Source organism: Pteronotus mesoamericanus, unplaced genomic scaffold (genome assembly GCF_021234165.1).
Source record: "Pteronotus mesoamericanus isolate MK-2021 breed Mesoamerican mustached bat unplaced genomic scaffold, CSHL_Meso_final contig_221, whole genome shotgun sequence".
Lineage (NCBI taxonomy): Eukaryota > Metazoa > Chordata > Mammalia > Chiroptera > Mormoopidae > Pteronotus > Pteronotus mesoamericanus.
Window position 1 is genome coordinate 12479519 of NW_026555092.1, and position 21656 is coordinate 12501174.

General features: G+C 52.6%; 2 protein-coding genes across 3 annotated transcripts; both read right to left on the bottom strand.

Annotated features, from left to right (window-relative positions):
- Nucleotides 1-246: 246 nt before the first annotated feature.
- MRPS15 (mitochondrial ribosomal protein S15) lies at nt 247-6161 on the bottom strand. Its single transcript, XM_054571558.1, has 8 exons — nt 5937-6161; nt 5609-5653; nt 4526-4601; nt 3625-3673; nt 3073-3157; nt 2099-2157; nt 652-843; nt 247-399 (listed from the first exon to the last, which is right to left on the bottom strand). Exons 1-8 carry the CDS (start codon nt 6058-6060, stop codon nt 262-264), a joined length of 768 nt encoding a protein of 255 aa, XP_054427533.1. The 5' UTR covers nt 6061-6161; the 3' UTR covers nt 247-261.
- A 1640-nt stretch (nt 6162-7801) lies between these two features.
- On the bottom strand, nt 7802-21192 carry CSF3R (colony stimulating factor 3 receptor). 2 transcript variants are annotated; one of them, XM_054571560.1, is made up of 17 exons: nt 21107-21192; nt 19821-19934; nt 17819-17902; nt 15464-15760; nt 14449-14572; nt 14105-14292; nt 13173-13342; nt 12901-13054; nt 12726-12805; nt 12083-12293; nt 10991-11179; nt 10510-10611; nt 9765-9911; nt 9520-9660; nt 9186-9279; nt 8873-8951; nt 7802-8462 (listed from the first exon to the last, which is right to left on the bottom strand). In XM_054571560.1, the coding sequence occupies exons 3-17, from the start codon at nt 17880-17882 to the stop codon at nt 7983-7985; spliced, it is 2520 nt and encodes an 839-aa protein (XP_054427535.1). In that variant the 5' UTR covers nt 17883-17902; nt 19821-19934; nt 21107-21192; the 3' UTR covers nt 7802-7982. The 2 variants fall into 2 exon arrangements, with proteins under 2 accessions (XP_054427535.1, XP_054427534.1); XM_054571559.1 differs by having other exon boundaries at nt 8873-8954.
- Between the last annotated feature and the right edge of the window lie 464 nt (nt 21193-21656).

The following is a 21656-nucleotide window of genomic DNA, read 5'->3' on the forward strand; positions in this document are numbered from 1 at the left end:
CAGCCAGCTATGCTGCCTCTGTGCTGCTGTGCTCAGTTTCACCTCCACTGACACACCACCTGGGTGGGGCGGGTGTGTGTGTGTGTGTGTGTGTGTGGTGTGCTGAGAGTGTGTCCTCTGATGTGTGAGGTAGGGACTCTGCCTCAGACAACCCTTCGATCCCCAAGCTGAATGAAAGAATGAATGAACTCCTCCTGAGGCAACAAAGAGCCCCACCTTCTCTCTTATTATTCAAGGCAAAAGATATAACTTGAACAAAATTTATTGGTTTTCCTCGACTGTCTCTGGTCCGGCTTTGGAGGAGCTTTCTGGGTTTATCTGGTCTTGTTTCCGGGCTGCTGCTGCTGCAGCTTTTAAAGCCCTTTTTTGCTTCTTTAGCTTTTGAGTCTCCTGGAAAACCTGGAGATGGAAGAGAGCAGGAAAAAGACTTTGTAGTCCTACGTAAAACCTGACTGGGAGCAGATGGGCTGGAAACGGACACCCCCAGCTGGTCACCCTGGGCCTTTCTCCATGGGGTTGGTGGCCTGTGAGCCACCACAAGGCCTGGGGTCCAGATCCATGCCTTGATCAGAAAGAGATGCCCCTTCCCTTCTGTGGTCTCTACCACAGTCCCAGAATGGGGCCAACCAACACAGCAGTTTGGATTCCTACCCGAATGCACAGAGCCTTCTTGGTCACCCAGCGGCGGTGGGCTTTTCGGTAGTACAGAGGGGGTAAGGTGTACTCAATCCCCAGCTCCTTGCATGTCTTCTCAAAGACTTTATAGTTGGTCTTACGGAGGTTTTTGAGCATCTTTTTCCTCTGGTCAATGCTCATCAGCAGATGGCGCTTGTGGGCTTTGTCCTGTAAGAGAGGTATCCCTTTGGGATCCCTTTCAGTATTATATACATAAGTCGTGTACCACTTCATAGTAGTAACAAAGGACAGTCATTTTGTCATCTCACTGAAACCTCCCAACAATCTCATGCAAACATTACTGCAACTCTGAGGGAAGTAGTGTTACTGTTATTCTCATTTTACAGATGGGAAAATAAAGGCTCAACAATGTTACCAGGTCTTTAATATGGGTCTACTGGTCCCACTCCAAATCTCATGCTCCCTCCCTACACTACCCACTCAGCCTCTCATAGCTCAGCAAACTGAAAAAGTGGAGAAAGAGGGGAGAACATTTGCCCTTCCAGGAGACCCCCACCCACAGCCAGGTGCTGCTCCATGAGAAAATTCTGCATTGAGGCTGGTGATCCACACTCCAGTACAAAATTCTTACCTCCATGGAACAGGCTCAACCAGCTCCAGGGAACACTGCGGTGCTAGCCTGGAGCAGGACTGGTCTGTATTCACAACTGTGTGTTTATTAAAAATACCAGCAGCTGCTTAATTTCAACGGCCCTGTGCCCAACACTGTGTTGATATATGGCGTAAAGGGGAAGAATATGTGCCCTGGAGTGAGATTACCTAGTTTCCTGTCCTAGCACATCATTTCCTAGGGCTGTGCTTTGAGGAATAATTTAACCACTGCATGCCTAGACGACTGCTCTGGAAAATGGGATGGAAAGATGGGTATCAAGGTTAAATGAACTAGTGCATCTAAAGTATTTAGCAAGAGGCCTAACTACTTTATTTGCATCATGTTGGCTGCTTTTATTATTTCATAAAGTCCTTGCAATCTTGTCAGTAGGTACTATTATGATCCCTATTTTATAGACAGAACTGAGGCTCAGACATGTAAAGTAACTTTCCCGGAATCACATAACTAGTTAAGTGGAGCTGGCAGAGCTGGGCTTTGAATCCAGAATAACATGACCCCATTCATGCATTCAACAAATATTTACCAAGCATCTCTTATGTGCCAGACACTGTGACCATGTTCTAAAGTTTGTGTCCTTGACCATTGATGACAGCACAGCCCTGGAAGGCTTCCATCTCTCTACTGAAGGCAGGAGGGAAATGATTTTCCCACTGCAGTTGAGGGCTGGGCACTCTGGTATTGCAGCTTCCTGGCATCTCAAGCTGCCTCTTTGGACTCAGAGCCCTTCACCGCGCAGACTCCTCTGCCCTAGCTGCTGGGGTTCAGCTGTGAGCAATGCTCAAGGCTTACCTTTCGATGTTTCTGCATGTGTTCTTCATAATTGCGAATCTTGACTGTCAAGGCAACAACTGAAACCACAAACCACAGAGGATAAGAGCCGGGTACAGAGGAAGAAAGGGCCCGGGTCTGGGTTATGTATTAAGACCTCAATGAATAACAATCACCAAGGCTCTTGTGCAGCTCTCTGTAATTCCCAAAGCACTCCGAATTGCAAGATCCCAAAAGACTTTGGATTATCTTTCCGTTAGAAAGCAAAGCCTAAGGAAGGGACGCTCCTTAATATTAATAAAGGTATCACCCCCAAACCATAGCAAATAGGATTCTTAACAGTACAATAAATTACAGGATTCCTATTAACGATTCAGCTTTGCGCTAGCCTATGAGATAAGATCAAATTCCCAGACTGCCAAGGGTCTGCTCCTCGCCTTTCCCCTTCCAGCTGCTACCCTTATCTCTGTGATTTTACTAATGAGTTTTCAGAATTATCAACTCCCACTCATCTCCTAAAGTCCCAGAATATCCTTCCTTCAGGTATTCTCATTTGATTCCTACCTATATTGGAAAAATGGGGGCAAAGGCAAAAGCAGAAGGTGGCCCCAAGGAGAGGTTGTGACTATGGCAGGCCCTTCCTGTACACACACTGAGTTCTGGGAAAACTCAGGAAGGGCAGTGGGAACCTTGGCTCTGACCACATGGCCCCTTCACACCACCTTAGCTGTAGACTGGAGAGGCAGAGAGGCGAATTGGGGTTCCTGAGGAACCCTGCTGAGCTCACACAGAGGTACAAGGCAGAACCTGGGTGCTGACTCCGGCGTCACACAGCTCAGGACACACAGTCTGTTTTCCTTGCCCGTGGTCCTCCCTGTCTTTCCCTTTAAAAAGCCACATCTAATTCCTAGTGTACTTGTAGAGGAGAGCTCTGGCTCAAGTACCAGCTAGCAGACTCCCCTGTACCCCAACTCCCCAAGGGCCCCCTGACCAACTTCGAGCCTCCAGGGAGCGGGTGTCTTCAAGGTTTTCCACAACCTTGTTCATCAATTGCTCTTGCTTGATTTTTAGCTTCTCCTTCTGTTGAAGACAGAGACAGAGAATCGGTGAAGTCTGCCACCCCGTAAGAACTAGCCCTCACACTTCCAATGCCATGGCTGCAGGCGTAGCAACTAGGCCATACGGCTCAGGGCCTGACTTCACCCTGTTACCAGGGCCTGGCCTCTGGCCAACCCCATGGCTATTCACATCTCGGTGAGCCCAAGGCCAATGCTACTGACAGGAGAAATGGCTTGTTGGATGAATGTCCCGAAAGCTTGCTCATTCTTTCAGGCATCAGATCTTTATTGAGCACCTACTGTTTGTCAGGTGCTAGGGGCACAATGGGGGAACAAGGCTATCCCTGCCCTTGAGCTGCTCAGTCTGGAGGTATTAACAACTAGACACAGAACGACATTGGTGTGAGTGCTGTGACTCGTGATGCATGGGATGGGGTGTTACCAGAGGAAAGGACTGAGGGAGGCCAAGTTTCGGCACAGTCCACTTACCTGGTTCGCCATTTCCAAAGATAAGAGCCTTTTTACAACATCATCAACCCTGTGGAAAAATCACAGATATGAGAGAAAGATGTAGGGGTAGAGTAGAAAGGGGAAGCAACGCTGTTTTCATTTTAGTTTGAAAAGCAGGGATGATTAAAAATTTCTTTTACAACAAATGAGTCTCTCTGGTCATTGGGAGCCATTTCCCACGGATTAAAAGTCAATATGAATATGATTTGCTTGTGCTGAGAACACGGAACAATATGATTAACTACAGGAAATCGCAGCTGTCAGCTTGGGTGTTCCAGGCTCACCCCAGGGAAGGCAAAGGGAGGATTTCCATTTTAGCTAGAATAGGGTTCAATCTGTCTTGAGATACTTCAATTCTATAATCATTGTTTCTATCTCAAGTCACAATGCACGGTGGGAGGGATAGGAAAGGCTGCCCAGCTACCACTGCTCAGGACAGGGGCTGAGCAGAAGGATCCTGGCTTTGGTGTCGTTTGGCTCAGGATTCAAACCACAGCTCTGCCCCTTAGAAGCTGTATGATATCAGGCAGCTTGATAATCTATAAAATGGGGATAATATTTCTTCCTTCAAAGAGCTTTTGAGGGGATCAAGACATGAGAAATTTCTATAAAGACCTGTGAGGCATGTTGCCTCCTTGGTATGTAATGGTATACGGTCTTCACTCAGTGCACAAAATAAGTAGGCAGTTGAGCCCCATAAGCTCCGTCTGTCCCTGCTGCCCACTTACCCTCACCATGCTGGGCTTCCACCATTCTCTGCCCAGTCTAAATCAAGCTTCAGATAGAGCAGGCAAGGCCTCGAAGCCACTATCTTCCTCCACCCTCCTTGCCAATCCTCCCAGGGCCCCCTGACTTGTGAAAGAGATTTCTTCCTGCTTACTTCTCAATTCCAGGGATGTTCTGGTAATCTTTGAGCAGCGTGGAAGGGGGTGGGTCATCTTCTTGGCTGGGACGGACTGTCAAATGGAGGAATGGAAAACACCCAGAGTCAACTCTCACTGCCCACCCTTCCAGACTTGGCTGACTCTTCTTACTAACTCAACTGGAGACAAACAAGGTCTCAAGCAAGGCACTGGGTATCCCTTGGCTCACTTTTTCCTCTGCAAACTCCCCGGGCACCTGTCTTGATATTTCTCGATTGGACTAGATGGCCTTTCCTAAGACCGTGTACTGTGCCTTCACCTCTCACACCTGTCTGACTCTACTATTATCAGATTCCCAAAAGGATGGGTCCTCCCATGCATGGACTGAATTTGACTTCCTTTGAATCCTCCCTCTCAGTGTGACCCATAGCCCAGCACAGAACAGGCACTCAACAAACACTTGCCGGCTGACTGCATGAGTGAAAAAATGAGAGTGAGGAGGAACCGCTAGCTTTAGTACACCTGAAATGTAAGCATGAAAAACAGACCACAGGAAATTCTCAGCCCTGGAATGTGCATCCCAATCTTCCCTTAGAGGTGAGGGAGAGATATGGGGAAGAGCAACTTGTCTTCTCCAGGCTGATCCTACCCTACCACTGTACAAATGATAGCAATAACACTAATGTATACTAGTTTATTGCACACAGTACTAAGGATGCTTATCATGTGTTATCATTGAATACTAAGGATGATAGTCTCAAAAAGATACTCTTACACTCATTTTAGAAGCAGAATGAACTTGGCCAGCATCTTTACCAATATACAGACTGCCTTGAAAGAGGAAACCATACTCTCCACCGAAGAAGAGCAGGTACAAAGTATTCTAGGTAGGCATGGGTAGGCTCCCTCTGGCCAGCCCATTCCCTCTCATACCCAGTCGGAATGTTCTCCTGCCCCGCAGGGAGGCTCTTCTGCTTTGGACCTCTGGCCGACCCCCATCTAGTGGCTAAACTAGCCGCCTCGGTCCTCTTGGCCACCCCGTCTTCTAGGCAGTCTTTTCCGCCCCAAGTTCCGCCCTAGTCCCATCCAGGAGCTCCTACCTGGTTTCTGGATGGCATATCCGCGGGCGGCCTGGAGGATGAGACCTATGCAGAAAAGAAAGGGCTAAGGCCATGTCCTCAAATAGTCCAGTCTCACTCCCTTTCTATGGCCCTCCTTCCAAGGTGTTTGCACCTCTGCTAAGCGCCGTCCCATTTCTTCTGCACAACGCTGCTCCATGTCTCTCCCACCTCGCCTCATTTCTTCCCCGCTCATCACCCTTTCTCTCTTATCCTGCCACGGCACCTCTCCCCTATTCTCGTCCCCCGTGTCCTCCGTCTCCGCTGGACGCTTTCCCTACTTCTGCTGTCCCGTTTCTCAGCTCCTCACCGCGAGGAGGTGAGGGAAGGCCCCAGCGGTCGGATGGAAGCCAGGCGCACCGTCCACCCGGCAGGCCAAGGACTGGGGCTTGAGTCCGAATGGAACTCAGCACCCTCCACGCCGCTCTCAGCATGGTGACTTCTGACCCCAGCGGGCGGCGTCGCCGGCGCCTCCGCGGTACAGACCGGGTTACACGGGCGCCGCCATGCTGGCTCAAGGCTCGACCAATCAAGTGCAGTTGCGAGACCGGAGCAGCGGAGAACCGAGAGGGTGGATTTGGAAGCGGAAGTGGGTTGAATGGAGAGGTTTGGTCTAATTAGCCGTGGCTCGAGGTGGGGGGTCATGGTGGTTGTCTGGCCGCATTAGTGGGGTGCGGTGCTGTATAAATTCTAAAATACCACTTTTTCTTGGACATACATCCCGTCCTTAATCCCACTCTACATTCCTGACCACGGCCCCGATTATTTTGGGGGCTTCCGTGGGGTCTGTCGTAGCCTTCTCCCCCGAACCTCGTATTTCAACACTCCTTCCACCTCCAAAGCCAGGAGGAGGCCCAGTAAGAACGACTGGATTTCAGCCTCCTCTTTGGCAGCTTTGTAGCCTGATGGTTAAGGTCACTGACTTTGGAATCCGGCAGTTCTGGGCTGGAATCCTAGCTCCGCCATTTATTCACTATGTGATTCTGCGGGCAAGTCACTCAGCCTTTCTGGGTCACAGTGTGCTCATCCATCAAATGAAGATGGTAATAACAGTATGTACTTTTTTAGGTTGTTAGAGGATAAATGGAGGCATTTGTGTGCGAAGCACCCGTTGTATAGTGAGCATTCAATAAGAATTAGCGGTGATAGTATTTGTGAAATGTAGAGTGTAAGAACAAATACAAATTAAAAATAGGAAAAATAAATTTTAATTCTTCATGCAAAAAGGGGAAAAAGAATACCTGTAATTGTGAATGCTGTTTGCCCTTTTGAAATGTATGTAAATCTTTTTAAAAGCTAAGTTAGCCTCTTGCCAGTTTTACAATCCAGGAATGCCTTACTCAAGGGCCTCGGAGCCATTTCTTTGAAATGCAATCACTAAGGAAGATAGAGCCCCTGTCGCCCAGTTTCTGCGGGAGGGTAGGAGCCTAACTTCACCTGGTGCCTAGCTGCAAGTTGCAAACCTACCTCCTTTCATATAGGTAAGAGAAATTTATTTTTCTTTTGTATAAATGTAATTAGCAAACCCATCTACCACATCTGGATGACTCCTGTGTGACAAATGGAGTTCTGTCAACCCCTCTTGCTTAAGAACTAGTTATTGTTTATTTTGAGAAAATGTATGCAGTACATCATATTCACCTGGCTATGTAAAAGTACACATTCGTTCGGTCTTTGCACACCCTTTAGCTAATTGCCTTTGATGCACATCACATTCTGGTTTAATGCTCATTCAATAATAAAACTGTTTTCTCACTTTTCTGTCCTTCTAGAGAGGTTTGGTAGGTTGGTTTGGTAGGAGATTTTGTTTTTAATTATATTTCCCCAACAAAGGTTACTATTTTCTGAGGTCTGTATCCCACTCTGTGACTCCTTCCAGTTAACCCTGGCCATTGTGTTCCAGTCGTCAGTTTTCAGGCCTCCACCACTAGAACGGGAGCTCTTTGAGGATGGACTCAGCTACGTCAATTTTAAGTCCCTGCTGCCAGATAGGGTTCTGGTTGAATGAATGAATGAAGGAAGGAAAAATAAACCAGCCACCAATTCTGAGAGGTACAGCCCCCTGCCCCTCTGAAAAGAAAAAGAACAGAGACACAGGCACATGCAAGAGCTTCTCAAAATAAAACCAAACCAAACTGAACCATAAACCAGTTTAAGAGACTGAAGTTACAGAAAACAGGCACAAAAGGCTAGTGGGCAGGCTGGATGAGGCAGTCTCTGACCTTTAAAGTGGGAGGCCCAGCCCATGGGCATTGGGAACATGGTGGGGGGGGGGTGCCAGGAGCCTCAGAGAGGGGAAACTGGGAGTGTTTCTGCCTTTCCTGAGGCAGACCCAGCTGGGACATCCCAGGAAGCCCTAGAAGCCCCCCAGCCCTTCAACCCCATGGACCTGGAGCCCCTGCAGAAGGGGGAAGTCAAGCAGTGGCCCAAAGACACAGTCATCTTCCTGATTTGGGACTAGAGGCTCTGCGGCCTTTAGTGGGCTGGTCTGGAACCAGAGATTCTCATAGGACTTGGGGCTTGGGGTAAGGTCCCCCAAGAGGGGCTGAGTGGAGTCACAACGGATGTAGTGCCCTTGCCCTGGGCTGGTGGGGCTGCCTAGCACCTGTCCATAAAGGACTTGGTCACTGATGCCAGACTGTGACTGGGGCTGAATAGAAGATACTCTTGGGTCCCCCTGGAGCACATAGGCCTGGACCAGGGTGGGAAGACCACAGGTTCCTGAGCTGTCATTGGACTCCCAGGGCCCTGGCTTCTTCTCTTCCTCTTCGAGAACTGTGATCTTGGTGATGGGTGGCATGCTGGGGTCCCAAAGGCTGGGAAGCTGGAAGACCTCCTGGACATAAGGACATATGGTGAGGACATGATTCATTTCAGATGCCTGCCCCAGCCACTGTCCCTCCCTGAGTTGGAGCTGTGTGGGGACCTTCCTGCTGGAACTCAAAGAATTGCACCTGCAAAGCACCTCATATATTCATGATACATGTTAAGTGTTGTTCAGACCTAGCTTGGTTAATTTCCCCAATGAGTCTGTGTGGGGTTAGTCCCATTTCACAGTGAGATGTCTGAGCCTTTGAAATGGGTAGAACAGGGATGCAAACTCAGGTCTGCTTTACTTCAAAGGGAGGGCATCTTGCTAGGAAGTGAAGGGAAGACCTGAGTATTCATCCTCAGAGGGGCATCCCTTCACTTTGAGCCTGGGCCAACACCACCAGCCCCATTTCCCTTTCCCTCCAGAGTTCTCACCTCTGCCGTGATGGTAGGCACCCAGGAGCCCAGGCTGCTGTGGGCTGGGTCTGGGACACTTGGCCAGAGGGGATTCTTCCTGCTGGAGAAGGAGGCAGGTGAAGGCAGGGCCAGGAATGCCCTTGCATCTTTCCATCCTTTCTCCCACCCATTCCCAGTAGCGGAAGGGATGGCTGCTTAGTGCAGAGAGGAGAAGGTGGAGGGCTTGATTCCCAGACATGGACCCTGAGGCTGGGATGGATTTGGACTTGCCCACTTGGGCCTGTAGTTGCTCATGGGGAGGGATATCTGGGTGTCAGATCTCTCCATTCACCTGGGTCTGCAGCAGAGCCGGGCAGCCCCACAGAGGCAGATGAGCAAGAGCAGGAGGCCAAACATGCTCAGGATAATGTGCAGCTTGGATTCCCCTGGGGTGAGAGGAAAGCGAGAAGAGGTTAGTGTGCATACTAGTAAGGCTGGACCTCCTCCCTCAGACTAGGATCCAAGGACAGGGCTATGTTTCCTCCCTCAGACTGGGATCTGAGGGAAGGGCTGGGTCTCCTCCTGGGACCAGGAGATCCAGGCAAGCCCTGTCTACTCTAAAAATGGAGATCCTTTTGGCGAGGCACCCTCCCTGTTGGCTTTGGCCAGCCCCCTTCTCCCTTTACCTGGAGCTAAGGTCATCAGGGTGAGGCTTGTACTGTTGGTGGCCCCCGCCTGGCTGGAAGCCATGAGGTGGACGTGGTACAAGCTGGCGGGCTCCAGGTCAGGGAGGACAAAGTCATGGGAGGAAGTGTTAAGGATGGCGGCTGGGAGTAGAGGAAAATGGTTAGCCCGGGCCCGGATGCTGAGGCTCCCTCCAAGGCTGCTGAGCACCCCCTCCTTGGCATTATGTGTCCGAGGATAGACTCACAGAAGGACTGGTGCTGAGCATTGGTCCAGAAGATGGTGTAGTGGGTAAGAGGGCTCTTCCCCAGCTCAGGGGCCTGGGGCACCCACTCCAACTGGGCCCACGTCCTGTCAATGTGCTTTAGATGTAGCTCTGGGGCGTGGGAGGGGGCTGCCAGAGGAGAGAGAGGTGCAAGGTTGACAGGGGGCAGGGTGGACTGCCCAGCTGGACCTCTTGTGGCTCCCCAGACCCAAGAAGCGGGACAGACTGCTGGGTGTGTGATATAAGGAAGTCCGAGGGGACTCGTGTCCCAGCCCCATTTTCTCAGGAACTTTGACTGAATCCCATCTCCTAAAAAGTGGCTGAGCTAGGATTTGAACCTGGTTTTCATTGACTCCAAAGCCCCACTCCCTGATAACTACTAGGCGTTTTTGTCCGACTTACTATTCAATTTCTGCTACTTACTCTCTCTATGTCTATCCCATGTGACACCTTATTTCTGTCAGGACAATTGATTGATTTTTGCCAGACTTGCTCCCTGAATTCTGCCAAACTTGCTACCTGATTGCTATCACCCCACCACCTGACTCCCTTCTAGTTGCTGACACGGGTCCAGTGGAAGCCGGGGGCAATCCTAGGATTGGGAGGAGCCCTCTTTGGGTCAGAGGTAGGGAAAAAAGGAAGTGTTCCCTCATCCTGATTGTTGGGGCCTCCGCAGGGCTAGAGAGAGAGGAGATGATTCTGAGGACGGGCCTGGTGGCTGACGAACCCGTCTCTTGGGAATAGGCATAAATGTGCTGGGGGGGTCCCATGGTGTCTTGGTACATGGGGGTCACAGTGATCTCATAGAGCTGAAAGGGTCTGATGTTCTCTGTAGAGAGAAAACAGGGTAGGCACTCTGATTAGGAGGTAACTTCTGCTGACCATCAGGGGCTAACCTCAGACCTCTCGTGAGGGACAACCTGGGCCTCACACTGCAGGGCTAGCGCCTGCAGTTTTTTCTTCAGATAGATTGGTGGGGGTAAGGGGAAAAAAGTGGGAGAGAGAGCTAGAAGGCTGGCAGAATCAGGGCTGTAGCAAGAGATGATCCAGTTAGACTGTAAGAAGAACTTCCTGATTCTGAGTATATGAGGTGATACCAGTGAAGGATCAAGAAAGACTTGGGAATCTGCTTGTCTAGGGTGCCCCTGGCCCTCTGCCTCCCCATCTCCCATCCCTGTGCATCTGCCCGCCCCCCAGGCCTGCCTCACCGTGCAGCAGGGTCCCTGCAATGCTTCCGTTATGCTCCGTTTTCCAGGTCTTATGGCTGCCGCGGGGGCTGGGGGGACCCGGGCTCCACTCAATCAAATAGCCCTGAGGCTGAAGGCTGGGGGGATCCCAGCCCACCCAGAGGTTGTGAGGGTCTTGGGCCATGGTATGGAGTCCACCCAGAGGCGGGCCTATACGCAGAGTGGAAGAAGATGGAATGAAGGTGACAAGAATGTCGGCCCTAGAGCCAGAAACCTGGGTTCAAATCCTGGCTTTGCTACTTACAAACTGGGTGACCTTGAGCAAGTCAACATCAGAGCCTCAGTTTCCTCATCTGTGAAATGGAAATGATAAAAGTTCCTCCCTCATAGGGTCTTGGCACAGATGAGATGAGATGACGCATGGCACAAACCTACTATAGCGCCTGGTGCAGGGCCCAGCTTGACAATGACAAAAGCTAACATTGTGTAGTTCTTCGTATGTACCAGGAATAGACCTTGGTGCGTGCCAACAGTGCCACGAGAGGGCCGCGACTTCTCTCCCCATTTTATCGGTGAGAAAACAGACACAGAGAGGTTAAGTGACATATAAGGCTATACAGCTAGTCAGTGGGAATATTAGCTATTGTTATTGTTAGTTTCTCCTTGTGAGGACCCATGTTCGGGGGAGCCTGGGGGTGGTGGTGGCTGATCTCTGGAGAATGAGCAAGTAGCTAAGGGACCGTGTTGCAGCTGGAAAAATGAACGGCTTCCTTTCCCATCTTCCTTGGCAGAATGGAGTGTGTGTGTGTCTGTGTGTGTGTGTAGGTATTACCACCAGCTTAACCTGGCTTATGATAGTAATAGCTAACACATATGGAACAGTTCTTTGTGCCAGGCACATGTCTTAACTCATGTAATCTTCACAACAACCCTTTGAGGTAGATGCTGTATCATCCCCATTTGCTAGATGAGTAAACAGAGGCCAGGGAGGTTAAGTAACTTGCCCAGGCCACACTATTAACAAGTGACAGCACTAGATTTGAACCCAGGCAGCTGAGCCTTCAAATGTCCATGCTTAACCACCACGCCCTCCCAGCTGGCCGTCCTTTTTACCGCTCCTCGAGAAGACCACTGGGGCGGGCTGAGAGGTCCCAGCGGCGTTGTAGGCCACAAGGGCCACCTCCTGGACTTCTGAAGGCAAGTGGAAAGTGCAGTTTAGCTCCGTGGTGTTGCAGAGGGGTAGGACTGCTCCAGCCTGGCCTGAGGGTCTCCAGGAGACCAGGTACCCTTGGATATGCATGTTGTCTTCCTCCAGGGGCATTGGCTGTGGGGGGCATAGGAAGGAAAAGATAAGGGGATGCCCACTTCATCTTGAGTGGGGGAGAGCGTCTAGGTGGGGTGGGGGGACAACGGGAGCTGAGCCCTCCAGGCTGGGAGCCAGGCTTCCTCCCTCCCTCCCTTCTTCCCCACATTGTCCTGTGCCAGGTCCTAGGAGGGAGGGAGGAAAGGAGGAAATGAGTCAGTGTGTGCAGCAGGCACTTAGCTATTCACTGAGCCAACACTTTGCCATACGGGAGTCCTGCATTGTAGCTTCTCCAGAAGGGCACTACCCCGCTCCCTAGGTACATGCCAAGTGCATGCAAATCATATAGAATTGCATCCAAACCTCCCAGACCTGGTGGAACCCTGAGCCCCAGCCCACAGGGGTCTGCGTGGGTTGAACGAGGTCTCAGGGGTGGCTTTCAGAGGAGGTCACCTTCCAGAACAGCTGCACATCCACTGTCCTGGGGTCCAGCTTCTTCTGCCACCACCACGTGTCCAGTCTGACATTGGGGGCTGTGGATGGAGTGAGGAAGGGGTGCCGGTCAGGGAGGGCTCTGGAGGTGGGGGCCCTCCTGATGGCCGCTCCCAGCCCCTCCCCACCCACTTACCCCGTTGCGCACTGGTCAGCTGCAGGCTGGGGCTCCAGTCACTCCAGTGGCCAGGCAGGGGCCAGCGGATGCAGCGCATCTGCAGGGTGTACACTGTGGATGGGAGGAGCCCGCAGAGCTCATGCCGGGGGGTCTTGGAGGGCAGGGGGCCCACCTGGTGGAGCAAAACGTGGCTCTGAGCCTGGATCCCTGTGCCCTTCAGGACCAGCTCAGGTTACCCTCTCCTCTCAGCCATCCCCACCCCAGGCGCTCGAGGCTGCCCTCCACCTCACCAGGGTCCAGCCGGCTCCTCCAAGCTGCGGCTGGTGGCGCAGCTCACACTTCTGATCTATGTACAGGCTTGACTTCCACGACTCCCAGCGCAACTGTAGGCAGCCTGGCTGGGGTGGGATCACCTCAGGGCTGGGGTCCAGGGCCCACAGTGTCGGGGGCTCTAGTTTTACTATAAGGAGAGGGGTTGTCAGACTCTTTCTCTGCCCCATTGTATAGAGACCTACCTTAGCTCCCACTTCTCCCTGCCTGTGGTTCCATTTTTGTCCCTGGTGCTCTATCCCTGTGGTCTCTGTGTCTTTCTTTCTTGTGCTGTCTCTTCATCTCTGTGCCATCGTGTTTTTCTGGTCTGTCTCTGAATATGTCTTTCTCTCTAGGTCTGTTTTGTGGTTTTGCCCCAGGGACTTTGCACTGGTTCTTCCCTGGAACACTCCCCTCCGCCTTTCCAGTGCCTCGCTCCCTCACTTCCTTCAAGGGTCTTTTCAAATGTCACCTTCTCAGTGAGGCCTTTCTTGACCAGCTACTGATATAGCCACTGCTCCCCACCCCCAGCTCTCCCCACCCCTTCCCTGCTTTCATGTCCCCATCACACTTATCATCAGCTGATATCATATTTATTTTGCCCCCTAGAATGTAACATTCCAAGGACAGGATTTTTGCTCTTTCGTTCACCGCTGTATCCCTAGCACCTAGTGCCTAGCACATAGTAGGCACTTCCAGAAATTTGCCAGCAGAATTACTGTGTGTCCTTGCATCTGTGTTTCTTCCATGTCTCTGTCTCCAACTGCATCCCACTATGTCTCTCTTCTCTCTCTGTCTTTAGGTCTTCCGAGGTCTGTGTGTCCATTGCTGGGCCTTTCCCCCTCTCTCTGCCTCTCTGCATCTGTCCTTTGTGGGGGCCTCTTCCCTCCCCCATACCCAGTGCATCACCCACCAACATCCATGGGATCAAGGCACAGCCGCGGGGACACACTGGTCCCCAGCGCGTTCTTTGCCTGCACCCAGATGCCCATACTCTGGTAGAGCTGCAGGTGTTTGCGGGGGATGGTGCAGTAGCTCTGCCCATCCTTAGGCACGCAGTCGGGGATGGCTTCCTCTTGGACCTGGCAGTTGCCCCGGCTCCTGCCAACAGGCCAGGCCAGGGTGTCAGGCAGAGGGAAAAAGCAAGGCTCCCTTTCCCCTCCCGCCTTAGCCTCTGTCTCCTCCCTCCCCACAGACCTCCCCATGCCCCACCCCGGGACCCAAAGGGACAGAGCTGGATTGGAGACCCCTACTCACTTGAAGCTTTTTAGGGTGAAGTTGGTAGACAGGTGGGTGTCAGGTCCTGGCTCCCATTGGCAGGTGAGGGTGTCGGTTGTGAGGTTCATGATGCAGGACAGGTTGTGTGGTGTGGCGGGAGGGTCTGTGCATAGGGTGGGGAGAGTGAGAGTGAGGGTTGGGGCAGGGCCACTCAGGAAGCTGCCACTGGGGCCACCTGACTTTGTTTCCCTGGGGTCATTTTATTCGCCTGTCTCTGTGCAGCCCTGGGGGAAACTGAGTTACAGGCATGTACAGGGACAAGCTTCAGAGAACCTCAAACCCCCTCAGCTCCAACCCCTTCAGCAGTGACGGTGTAGTGTCTGGGTTTTCATTCTGGTTCTGCCATTCATCAGCTGTGTGACCTTGAAGTCAGTCACTTAACTGCTCAGTTTCCTCCTCTGTAAAATGCGGATAAATAGTAATATATCTATGCCCCAGGATTATTGTAAGGGATGAATGACTTGCTATATATAAAGTGCTCAGAGCAGTGCCCGGCTCATAGTAAGTGCTATATAAGCATTAGCTCTATTATTGATTCGTACATAAGAACCTCGGTCTGTCTTTGTTTTTTCTTATGCGTTGGCTTGGTGCAAACTCCATTCTTTGCAGTTTGGGCAGAAGGCTGCGGCTGGGGTGGGGGAGAAGCTGGGAGCAAGCCCAGCCGGTATGGAATGTCCTCCCTGGACACACCCTCCTGTGGCTGGGGAGTTGGGCTTACTCAGCAGCCACATAGAGTAGCAGCTACTGCATTGGCTCTCAAGCCACACTGCCTTTATAAACCTTTACTCCATCCTTACTAGTTTGTGACCTCTCTGAACCTCAGTTTTCTTATTTGCAAAATGGGGCCAAACAGCACTATCCATTAGTAAGGAAGACGGCCTAATATCAAGCCCATAAAGTGCTTATTGAGCAAGCGCTCAAGGAAGGATAGCTCTTATTAGTACTGGCAGGTGGGCATTGGAGGCAGAGCAGGAGGACGGCAGCAGGGACCTACAGCCTGCCTGCAGCTTGGCCTGGTCCAGGATCTGCAGGCTGTTGCCCCAGCGCAGATAGCAGGAGAGAAGGACCCAAGGGTCGTTGAGGTGGGGCAAGGTGATGGTGGATTCCTGGGTCCCATCTGGCAAGCTCTGCTGCCTCCCGCCGGGTTGAAGCTCTGTTCCCAATTTCCACACAATCTGTGACCCTGGGCTCAGGCGGCTGCAGTTCTGGCTGATGGTGCAGGAGGCAGTGATGGCATCTCCCAGGTGGACGATGGGGGTCGAGAGGCTGATGTGTCCGCACTCCTCCAGGCCTGGGATGGAAGACAACGGGCCACAGGTGACTCCTCTGCCTGGCCGAGCGGGGCTGTAGGCTAGGCCTTTGTCCTCCTGGACTCAGGGCCCTCACCTTCTTGCCTCACCCCCCAAGATGCGGGAGCTGGAATGGTGTGCAGCGTTTGGGACTGTGAGAGGCTCTTGGGCTGGAGATAGAGATAGCGATATGTAGGTAAAAGTTTATCTACTGGCTGTGCAGAGGAAAAACAATCCTGATTTGTAATATGGGCTGCTTTCCCATATTCCTACCACGGCAGATTACGGGCCGCTAGCGTGACATCACTGAAGGTGAGCTTGGGAAGAGCTGTGCTCTTGCACGCCTGCTCAGCACACCACCAGACAGAGTCGAGGCCCCTCCCCGCAGGCCTCCCCAAGGATGGCGAAAGCAATGATTAGAATGATAAGAACCCTGAAGCCACAGCAATCTTTTCAGAATTCAGATCTGATTGCGTTTCCGCACCTCGACCACAGCGCTTCCATGGCACTTTACTGCTCTAAAAGGCAGTATTGTGTGATGGATAAGAGCAAGGGTGTTGGAACTGGACTGCCTACGTTTAGAGCCAGATCCTATTGCTTATTAACTATATGACCCTGGTATGTTACTGGGACTTTCTGCGCTTCAGGTTTCTCAGCTGTAAAGTGGGGATAAAAATAGTTTCTACTTTAATGCTGCTGGAAGCGTTAGATGTGATAATGTGGGTAAGGCACTGAGGACAGTATCTGACAGGTCAGCATGTGCTACCATGATTAGGATAAAGACCCAGAGCCTTCTCACAGGCCTTGTGGCCTGGCTTCGGCCTGACCTTCCCACTTCCAGCTCAGACCGTCCGCTCTCAGCTCCTGTCCCCCTGGCTTCTTGTTACTCCTTGAAAACACCATGCTCTCTTCAATCTCCGGATCTTTGTATCTGCTGTAGCTTTTTGAGGTGCTCTTCTCCTCCTACCCCTCTTCCGCCTGGTCAACATTTAGGCATCTCAGGGGAACCAGACCAGGCACTGACCAACCAGAACAGGCCAAGCTCCCTGAACTCTTACTGTTCTTCATACTTATGAAGCCATGTGATTGCTTGCTTGTCTGTCTCCCCAGCTAGACCATAGGTTCTGGGAGGCCAGAGGCTTTGCCTGTTTTGCTTACTTCTGTATTCCCAGTGCCTAGCACAGAGTAGCCCGAGGTGAATATGTACTGAATAAAGCACTGCGCTTTGCCCACCGTGCCTTCTCTCCTCTTTCATGTGTCCTCTGGCCCATTTTCCTGATGGGGATACTGAAGCCCTAAAAGGACCAGGGTCACAGAGCAAGTTCATGGGGTTCCTACCACCTCACAGACTCAGAATTTCAGACTGGAGGGAGACTTGCAAAACTGTTTACTTCAGACTCCACCGGATGCTCTGCCCTCTGCAGCAGGGCCAGAGCTGCTTGTTCGTGTGTGGCCTGCCAGCTAAGAAGGTTTTTTTTTTTTTTAACATTTTTAAAGGGATAAAACCAAACCAAACAAAAGCCAAATAAGAACATGCAACAGAGACTCCCTGTGGCCTGCAAGGCCTGAATATTACTGTCGGACAAAGTTTGCCGACCTCTGTTGTGCAACATCCCCGTCGGTTCTTGCCCTGACTTGCACACCCCCAGAGATGGGAGGGTCTCTGCCTCTCGAGACAGTTTCCATAGTAGGAGAACTCTGCCTGGGCTTCCTTATTTCAGGATGAAACCTATCTCCCTATGGCTCCTGCCCGGATCCCTCTGCTGCCCGTGAAGACTGCACAGGAGTCAGAGGTTCCTTCTGACAGCCTGGCAGAGATTTGCAGACAAGACCTGGGGCCCCGGGCCTTTTCCAGGCTGACCAGCTCAGCCTCTCGCCTTCCTTGAAGTCTGTGGATGGGAGCCCAGCTACCCCGTATCTATGGCCCAGTCTTGATTCTCCTGGGATTTTCTAGGAACCCCAGGAGCAGCGTGGCAGTGATTCCGCCCTCCCCTCCCCCCCAGGTGTCTCTCCCTGGAACTCCCCTCTCACCACAGCACCCCACCCCTGGCCACACTCACTTCTGGGGAGCAGGAGGAGGGTCAGAGCCGCTGTGGTCAGGCTCCAGGTTCCCAGCCCCACCATGGTGCCGACTTGGTGTTCACCTGCAGGCGGGGGTGGGGGGGAGGGGGGGAGGATGGTTAAGGTCTTGGACTTTGGACTCAGCGCTGAGCTTAATCCTTGTTCTGCCATAGTGCTCTTTTGCTAGGTTTCTTGACCTCTGTGAGCCTCAGTTTCTTTGTCTGCAAAATGGAGATAATAGCCTTTACTACATAGGACTTTGGGAAGAATTCCTGGCACCCAGGAAATGACTCTAAGTGACAGCGACTGTTATTATTATACTTGCCTTCCAGGAGAGAGCAGGGAAAGGAACAGCAAGGAACAGCATTCTGCCCCCTTCTCTTCTCTCTGAGCTGGGTCCCCCTACTCCTCCGAAAGAGGAGTGTGAGATGAGGGCTTGCATGCAGGTAGTTTATTTGAGGAGGATCCCAGGAACAGAGTGAAGTAGTAGGGAGAATGAAACAGGTAAGAAGGGAAAGCCAGTTCAGGGGCTATCATTGAGCTGGTCGCCTCTATGGACAATTGGGACTTAGTCCTGCTGGAACTCTCCAAGGAGCCGTGCGCATATCTAAGAAGTATCCACCCAAAGAACAGTTTATCCCTTGAACAGGAGGGAGGATGGAAACATTTATCCATCGACATCTGTCCCCATTGGTCTAGGAATGTCCCTTGGAGTATTAACCACCTGGCATGTCCAGGTGGCACATGCATGAGCGTGAGGCAGGTTCTCTGGGGTGAGCCATACTAGAAGTGTCAGACACGCTCCCTGGCAAAAGAGGACAACTCCACGGAGCAGCTGAAGCAAGGGGCTGCCAGCTTACACCTGTGGGAAGCCTTGGCGTTGGCTGAAGGGAAAGGTCTGGGAGGAGTAGATCAGGTGGGACACGCAAGCGGTAATATACAGCCCCATTCTGGGCACAGACCTCTGCACGCCTTCTGGGGAGAGGCGCCCTATAGACACAGCAACAGTGCCCGGCGGGAGGGAGCATTAGTTCCAAGCTCGGGAAGTATGCTGAGGGTGGGCTTCCAACCTAACTCTCCAGTCTGATCCCGCTGGGGTCTTGGGGCCAGACACCTAATCCTCCAGCAATTGACACTCTCAGGGGCAGGCCAGTGGGAATCGCCGACCAGCCAGCATGTACATGCACAAAAACATAGGTGGTGCCCCAGCAGATCCCCTGTGCTCATGAGGGAGAAGGCTTCTCTCCCTCCCGAAGAGAGGTGTGACCAAGAACTGTCCAGATGCCCAAGGCTGTTTCCACTTGTAGGGGCTTTAATCAAACCCCTAATCTATCCACATATACTGCAGGATCAGGAGAGCAGGTGGCTACCCCATCAGTTACTTTTTTTTTGTCCCTTTCTCTGGACAGATGCAGCCCCGCACCAGGACCTGGCAACTGGAAAACAAGCTGGATTTCAGCCTCCACTTGCCCCTCAGGCCGGCAGCTTTGTGTAGTGAGAAACCCACATAATTGTACACAGTACCCCAGCCTACCTGCTTGGTTGGCAACCTGCTTACTATAGCATGGCCATTTGATTGTCCACCCTCCAAACACACTTGTTGGGGGAAGATTTAGTCTCTTTGGCCCAGGTTTTGGGAGGCGGGTTTCCACCTCCTGGTGCTTTTGAGCCTCCCCAGCCCTGCCGCACTAGCAGGGTCAGCGGCAGGCCCAGCTCCCGTGCCCAGCAAGGGACCTCTTCCCCAGTTGGTCCTGTCCAGAGCGGGCAACCAAACCCCAAACCCCAAGAGGCCAGGCCTTTTTATCCCCTGGGTTGCTGAGTGTTGGCACCCTTGGCATCAGTCCTGGTCCCCCGTGGCCGCCCTGGGTGCCCGCAGCCCCGCTGAGTGAGATCGGGGCCCTGTTGCAGCGTGGTCTCCTCTCTTGGGGCCAGTGTGCAGAGGGCTTGGGAGCCCAGCAATGAGTCCGACCAGCTGATCTGAATCGCAGCTCTGCCACTCACCGGCTTGGTGACCTTGGGCAAGTTACTTTTTGAGCTTCAGTTTCCCCATCTGTGAAAGAGGGATAATAATAGCACCTCCTCCTCAGGGTTGCGGAGAGGACGAAACCAGATGACCTGGGGGAAAAGCACACAGCACGGAGTCTGCGAGGAGCAAGCACTCAATAACTGTGTTATTATCACGTGCCATGAAGTAGGGCACCACCTCATGGAACCCAGCATGGCTTAGTGTCCCCTCCCCTGCCTCAGGGCTGCGAGGTCACAGCCCCCTAGGACTGCCGCCTTGCTTTTGTCTGTCATGCTGCATGGCTGCAAGGCCCCGTATGTGGGTCCCCTCCTTGGCCCCCCAGTCTTCCTTTGGCTCCAGCCGCCTCCTCTGGGCACGTTGGAATCTTTCTAGGCCCCAGCGCACCGCACAGCCCCTGCTGTCCTGCCTCACACCCCCGTTCCCTGCTTCCCTCTTCCTCCCCTCCACTCAGCCTTCTCCCAGCCCTCCCTTCTCCAATTCACACCCCTCTCTCCCGGTTTTTACTTTAGTTCCCCTGGAGATTGTTTGCAAGGGAGGAGGGAGCTGGGAGTGAACAGAGGGAGAGGCCTTCCCAGATGCGGTTCAGAGAGAGACAAGGCAGAAAGTAAAAAAGTGAAGTCACACCGACCACAGTGACGGAGAGAGACCCATGGAGATAAACAGGCAGGAGAGGCACTGAGAGCCAGACAGGGAGAGGAAAGAGCCCAAGAGAAAAGGATGCTGACACTCAGAGAGACTGAGGCACTTGGAGGCTGATAGTCTGATACCCAAGAGAGTGTAAGATTCAAAAGACAGAGGGAAGCATGATAGACAGAGAGGGGCACACGGAGACTCTGAGACAGACAGAAACTGAGAGCCCAGGCAAGCCAGGGAGGGGCTGGAAAGGAACGAGAAATAGAGCATAAATTAGACGGAGTTGGAGGCAGGGGTGGGGTGGAGACCCAAAGGGTCGGAGAGCCAAAGGCTTGGAGAGGGATAAGAATTAGGCCCTTCCCCGGGCCCACCTCAGTGTCCTCAGATATCGGCTGTTTGTGACTTATCTGATGCAACCCACCCACCCCCCAAGTGGGGACGTCCCTGGGAAAAGAGACTCAGTGTCCAGGGCTCCTGGTTCCAAGGGACAAGCTCTAAAGGCAGGAGCTCTGGTCCTAGGCCTGGGCCCCTTGCATCCTGGCACTTGGCAGAGCTGGGGGGTGGGGAGTGGCCTCAGGCCTCCAAGCCCCCATCAAGGCTCAGCTCTCCCAGGGGCTCCCCTACTCACGCTGCAGTCCGTAGGCCGCAGCCGCCTGGCTGCCCCGGTCTCTGGTCCCTTCTTCAGGCAAGTTCCTGAAAACAGCTGCAGTCTGGCTTCTCTCCCCAGCCCTGTCGTTAATGGCTTAGCCTCTGACAGGCCCGGGGACTGTGGATTGCAACACCTGCCAGCCTCCTTCCCTCCCTTGCCCTGTTGCTGCGGCACGGGCAGCCCCTTCCTCCCAGGAAGGAGCCTGGGAGGGAAGCTGGTGAGGCCTGGGCAGCCTTCCTGCCTCGGGGGTCTTAAAGGGGCTGGGGGATGTGGCAACGATGTCCGCCTCCTCTGTCTCCGGATTTCCTGACCTCAAAGCTTTGAGGCCCAAGAGGGCCCAGACTCCAAACCAGCCAGGGGCCATTCCCATGCCCCTTGCCTTGGGGGAGCATCGCTCAGAGAGGCCCTGGCTGCAAGGTTTGCTCAGCTCTAAGCCTCTTTTTGGCACCAGCCTTGGGGCCCTGATCGCAGTACTCAGGGGAGCAGCCTCCAGGTTACAGGGAATTTTGTAAGACAAAGTACCTTCCTC